The 6,672-nt window shown below is 42.1% G+C and overlaps 1 protein-coding gene across 1 annotated transcript in view; it reads left to right on the top strand.

Moving 5' to 3' along the window:
- Positions 1 to 3,318: 3,318 nt before the first annotated feature.
- LOC135258544 (rho guanine nucleotide exchange factor 11-like) overlaps positions 3,319 to 6,672 on the top strand; it is a 10,538-nt gene continuing 7,184 nt past the window's right edge. Inside the window, exon 1 of the mRNA XM_064342009.1 lies at positions 3,319 to 5,360. Coding sequence (XP_064198079.1) covers positions 5,326 to 5,360 — 35 coding nt within the window. The 5' untranslated portion in view covers positions 3,319 to 5,325. The remainder of the gene's footprint in view (positions 5,361 to 6,672) is intronic.

Genomic DNA, 6,672 nt, shown 5'->3' on the forward strand with positions numbered 1-6,672 from the left:
ATTGAGAGAACAAGCCTTATTTACAATTGTGCCTAGATTGCAAAATACAATGAAAACAACAATAATAAAAAAGTTTAAATAATTTTTAAATAAAATAATAAATTAAGAAGTAATAAAATGACAGTGATAACAGTAATAATAAATCCATATGAAATAAATACTGTGAGTAATAAAAGTTCACAAGGACAATTAAAAACATGAAAGTGAGATGAATGTAGCTGGCTCCATTATGTAATCGATGATTAGTATCAAGATAGTTTTCATCAAACAAAGAAACATTCCCTCCAATTGGCTCATAGATAGTGAGATCATTCCCTCCAATTGGCGCATAGATAGTGAGATCATTCCCTCCAATTGGCTCATAGATAGTGAGATCTCAAGACTGGTTTAGTAACAAAGCAGGGACTGTTTTTCTAGCCACAGAGCGTAGCTTCACAGTGCAATTTAAAATAAGTTCTACATGAAACAAATGCAAAGTTACTGAACATTTAATGCCATATTCCCCGTTTTGTCGCTGGCGACGTGGTCGACCTCAAGGGTTTAACACACCCTCTACTGTTGGTTCATCACTGGTTTCACGGTCCTCCTCAGAAATACTGGATCAGACAGACGAGTGATTTCTTCTAAGGCCTCCAAATGCCAAATCTTATGTCTAGACTTAGCCATTGCAAAATAAATTATTTTTGTAAAACAACATAGTAGGCATAAAATCTCAAGAACATTGAGAATCATGCTCTGTTTTTCAGCATGTGCACTGAAAAAGTAACGGTTTGTTTATGCAGGAGAAACAACGAGTCATCTTATGCAACCTGAACAACCAATCCCCGATAGAAACATAATTTCATTATCTAAAATGCTTCTCAGTCATCACTAGTATAGCTTGCCAATCACTGGCAGTGTACAGGGCAATGATTATACTGTCCATGTTGCCTTACTTCCGGTCCCATTGGCTATATCGATGGACTGTTTGGCCAATACTGGTCAGAGAATAATTTCAGTGTGCTTTTTTCCAAAGAATCTATACAATCTGGAGATGACAACATTATTTTGTCGAGGTCTTGTACGGGAAGAAGAGCAGCTCAGTTTTGTTGAGGTTGAGCTTCAGATGGTGGCTGGCCATCCAGGTGGAGATGTCAGCCAGGCAGGAAGAGATCTTATCATTGACCAGTGTGGCCGAGGGGGGGAAAGAAAAGAAGAGTTGTGTGTCATCTGCATAACAATGATAGGAAAAACCATGTGAATTAATGACTGAACCAAGAGATCTGGTGTATAAGGAGAACAGCAGAGGACCCAGTACAGATCCCTGCGGCACTCCCATAACAAGTGGATGAGAAGCAGAGGCAGACCCCTTCCAGGTGACCTGGTAGGTCCTATCTGCAAGATAGGAAGCGAACCAAGACAGGGCAGTCCCGGCAATTCCCATCCCAGCCAAGGTGGAGAGGAGTATTTTATGGTTGACCGTGTCAAAAGCTGCAGACAGGTCAAGAAGGATCAGGACAGAGGAAAGGCGTGAGGCTCTTGCAGTGGCAAGTGCCTCCGTCACAGCTAGGAGTGCAGTCTCTGTTGAGTGCCCAGATCGGAAGCCAGACTGGTGAGGGTCTAGCAGGTTGTTCTGATGGAGAAAAGAGGTTAATTGTTTAAGAACTGCTCGTTCGAGGGTTTTGGACAGAAAGGGTAGAAGGGATACGGGTCGATAATTTGCTACATCGGAGGGGTCTAAGGTGGGTTTTTTGAGTAGTGGGGTAACACGAGCCGTCTTAAAAACAGAGGGAACATGACCAGAGGAGAGAGAGGAATTAACAATGGAAGACAGATAGGGAAGGAGCTCGCTGGAGATAGATTGGAGAACTTTAGATGGGATGGGGTCAAGTGGACAGGTGGTTGCGCGATGAGAGGTGATGAGTTGTAATACATCGGAGTCCTCCAGCATTTCAAAGGAGGTCAGTGTGGCTGTGGGGTTGTCCTGGGGGGTTGGGGGGCTCACTGGATGGGTGAAGGAGTTCCGGATTGTAGCCGCCTTTCCTTCAGCTCACCATTACATTACAGGAAGGAACAGGTAAGGAACTGGACTTGTAACCGAAAGGTCGCAGGTTCGATTCCCGGGTAGGACACTGCCGTTGTACCCTTGAGCAAGGTACTTAACCGAAAGTGCTTCAGTATATATCCAGCTGTATAAATGGATACAATGTAAAATGCTATGTAAAAAAGGTTGTGTAAGCTCTGGGTAAGAGCGTCTGCTAAATGCCTGTAATGTAATGTAATGTAATATTCCGGTGGGAAAGTGACGTCAGCGCATACCCTCTAACTGGCCCTCCGATATTTTTTACAGTCTCTGCTCCGATCACACTACACGAAAATGCTGACGTAGACGGCTAGGCAACCTAATAGGAAGGACAGCTAGAAGGGTCGGGCGTGTCAAAGAATACGCCCAACATGGAAAACTCGAAATATGATTGGTTAAAGAATATGACAATCAACAACATCGTCCCATTTGCTATAACAACAGAGGGGATACACTCGAAATTCTGAAGGCCTCAAGGTAGATTTTTTGACCCGGAGACAGCACAGGTGGAAAATCTGATTGGATAAAAGCTCTAATTTATATGAGCTGCACTATTTTTATACGGTCTATGGCTGCACTGGAAGCAGCGCAACTGCTGAGGGAAAGAGTAGCATTGAAAGACGTTAACATACTGATGGGAACGAACTTTGAAAAATACATATAGCATTAATGAAAATATATATTAAATTCTAAAAATATAATTTTCTGATTCTGACAATCTCTAGGCCAGCAGAGAAGGCCTTGCTGGCCCTGACGTTCCACCACTGAAAAATATACATATGAAGTAAAATCCCAGGCTTAATTTAAACCAGCCAAACAGCAAGCTAGTAATTTAAACCAGCCAAATAGCAAGATAGTAGCTAGTACGTAGCGAATGTAAAAAAAATTGTATCTGAAATATGTTTAAATAAAGGTAAGTCTATATGGAAGCTCAGAAAACGTGGTTACTGTGAAGTTATTCTTCGGGACATTAAATTGACTCCATAGACATGAGTTTACTGCGTAGAGCGTTCGTGAGCTATCAGATACAGTTTGTAAAAATAAATAAATAAATAAAATAAAATTCGGAGTAGGTCATATAGCCAGTTCTCTACTGACAGCTATTTATGATTTCCTTGTCCTTATCTTAAAACCTGTTGTTTTTATTTGATAAACCTGTTGTATGGCTGGAAAGATGCTAGGCTATACAAATAAATAGGTCCATTATTATTATTATTATTATTATTATTATTATTATTATTATTATTATTATTATGTGTCCCTAAGAAATTACAAATCAGCCTTCATCGGGAAAGTTTCTACGAAGTTTGGAAGTAAACACTTCGACCGGTGGAGGGCGAATAAGATAGCTATTGGAAATGCAGACTGCTGTGCGGTAGTTTGCTAAGGTTATCCAGCCATAGAGCAGAGCTGGGGCGGCTGGCCGTAGCCTACAAGAAACATAAGTTCTGGAGAACTGCAGCGTGCTACGTCTCATACTAGGCCTACACAAATAGCTTAAGAAGAAAGTTATGGAATGCGTCACTTTACTAATTAACTGAGGCAAAGAACACTACTGGAATGGGAAATGTTGCTCACTGCCTAGCTTGGCTAGCTAACTCTGTATAGAAGTAGCCTTTGCTCATTAGTGCGCTAGCTTCCTTGCTAACTTGGTCAGAGGTATTATGTGTAAATATGTAGCCGGCCAGTCATATAGTGTTTTATGGCGTGACATAGTATTAGACCAACTAGCTTGAATTGTGTAATAGTAATTTACACCTAAATTGTTATCTTCCTGGCGAACCAACAAAAGAGCCCCATTTAAGTCTGGACCCAATCCGATAACCCGAGGAGACCGTCGGTCGCGGTGTGCAGTGACTACGCAAGACCGGGGTGCGCTCATGGCCTAGGCAACGCGAAAAATTAAATGTATGTTATAGAACTCAGCTGTCAGTGTAACAGTGTAGACATTACATAAACAGTTCAGTGTTTTGACTGCGTAGCTAGGTAGCTAGTAGTTCAGTTTTCGACGTTGACCTTGCTTATTTAGCTTGGAAAAGGTGTCTTATCTGTACAGCTTCTTGTCACTTGAGTTTTTATTCACGTTGGCTAACAACATCACACATATTATCTGGCTAAAAACTGGCCAGTCAGTCCAACTAGTTTTTTGACATTACCTGGCTAACGGCAGTAGTAATAATAATTATAGTTCAGTAGGCTACTGTAGCTACTAACGCCAGGTGACAAATTTGCTAGTTGGCTGAACAGAACCAGCATTTACAACAGCTCGGCTGAATGACCAAACCGGTGAAATGTACTTTTTGTGGATCGTAACAGGTAGTCGACTTAAGCTGAAATTGGTAGTTTTATTCGTCGATCAACAACAATAGTTACAGCGTGTTTTCCTATGAACATAAGCACTAGGGATGTTTTAGTCTAATTAAACAAAGACTTTCACTTTGAGTGGATCTGTTTTCCTTCTGAAGAAGCCTTTGTGACAATCTTGCTTACTAGGTGCTTAAGGGCGGCTAAATTTAGCCTTGAAGTGAAACCCAATTTACTATGGATAATACCAGTGACACGCTTCAGGACTAGTAAACACGCCGGTGAAAGTCCCAGCTGTTGGGTATTTACATCCGTTTTGTTGTAATTTTCCGTATACGGTATCTCATACATAACCCGAACCTAGCGACGTGACTTTTCATCAGTTGATTAATTGTATATATCGTAAATTTAACGCCAGATCATGTTTTCACCAGGGGATGATCAACGCGTATGCACTGTAGACGAGAAAGGTATTATTTCGAGGGTCTTGTGTGATAGAGAGAGAACTGGTTTCACTAAAGCGGTCTAAAGACAGTCCAGAGCGACTTTCGGCCCTGAAGTCTTTCAGGAGTTCTATGGGCTATGTTAGGTTTTAATTTTACAGGACATAAAGGTTTATCTCTAGGAAAGGATTGGTCTATTGTAATCAGTTTTTCTTGATCTGCATAAAATTGGTAAGTCTTTTACAATGTAATTAAGTGACGTTTCGTCGTGAAATGTCCTCCTCGCTTTGCTGAAATACAACTATTTACTGTTCTTATGGTTAATTTCAGTTTTTCACAACTGAAACTGCCGATGAGCCACGGACAGGAACGGTATAGTCGGTTTTGATATTTAACTCAAGCACTTGGAGAAGATCACACGCCGGTAAAAATGAGGGCATACGTGGGAAGAGGGTTGCGACTCTGATGACCGTGGCGCTGTGAGACCCGAGGGAACTCAGGCTACTGTCTGCGACGATGAGTCTTCGCCCCCTGACCTCCACACCGGACAGGTAGGCCTGCGGGACTACAGGGGGTTTTGCAAGAAATCGGGTCGGCGTCTTTATGCATGGGCAACCCATGAAGCAACCCATCAATTTTAACAAACTAACTGCAAAACAGCCTTAGATGAATTCTTGTCAAACTTTTAAAAAGTCAGTTCAATTTCAAATCCCGGTTTCTTCTCATTTTTAGCCAATTTCTGACTATCAGGTGACATTGATTTGCAGTCAGACTGTCCTTCTGTCTGACTGGCTCTCCTTCTCAAGTTTGAGGAGATTGAGGTGGTGAAGACTATGAGGGATTTTTACCCCCTTTTGTATCAAATTAGAATTGATAAAATGGCTTGTGTAAATTGTAAGTTTTGTTGGTGGGCTACCAGGGGACACTCTTCCCTCTGGTCAAATAAACCCCAATGCCCCAGTGCATTGATGGGGACACTGTGCTATAGGAGAGGTCAGCCATCCTTTTGATGATGGGCGGCAGTGTAGTATAATGGGTAAGGAGTTGGTCTTATAAGGTTGCAGGTTTGACCGTTGTACCCTTGAGCAAAAATACCTAAAATACCTAAATACCTGTAATGTATCGTAATGTAATTTAATGATGAGACGTTAAACTGAGGTCCTGACTGTAGTCATTAAAGACCCCATGATACTTGTCACAAAGAGTAGGGGGTTCCCCGGTGTCCTGACTAAATTCCCAACCTGGCTCTCTCAACCTGCCACCTGATATGCAGGATGCTAACAGTATGTGTGTGTGTGCTGTATGCAGGGTGCTAACAGTATGTGTGTGTGCTGTATGCAGGATGCTAACAGTATGTGTGTGTGCTGTATGCAGGGTGCTAACAGTATGTGTGTGTGCTGTATGCAGGGTGCTAACAGTATGTGTGTGCTGTATGCAGGATGCTAACAGTTTGTGTGTGTGCTGTATGCAGGGTGCTAACAGTATGTGTGTGTGCTGTATGCAGGGTGCTAACAGTATGTGTGTGTGCTGTATGCAGGATGCTAACAGTATGTGTGTGTACTGTATGCAGGATGCTAACAGTTTGTGTGTGCTGTATGCAGGGTGCTAACAGTATGTGTGTGTGCTGTATGCAGGATGCTAGCAGTATGTGTGTGTGTGCTGTATGCAGGATGCTAACAGTATGTGTGTGTGCTGTATGCAAGATGCTAACAGTATGTGTGTGTGTGCTGTATGCAGGATGCTAACAGTATGTGTGTGTGCTGTATGCAGGGTGCTAACAGTATGTGTGTGTGCTGTATGCAGGATGCTAACAGTATGTGTGTGCTGTATGCAGGATGCTAACAGTATGTGTGTGCTGTATGC

This window comes from Anguilla rostrata, chromosome 7 (genome assembly GCF_018555375.3).
Source record: "Anguilla rostrata isolate EN2019 chromosome 7, ASM1855537v3, whole genome shotgun sequence".
Lineage (NCBI taxonomy): Eukaryota > Metazoa > Chordata > Actinopteri > Anguilliformes > Anguillidae > Anguilla > Anguilla rostrata.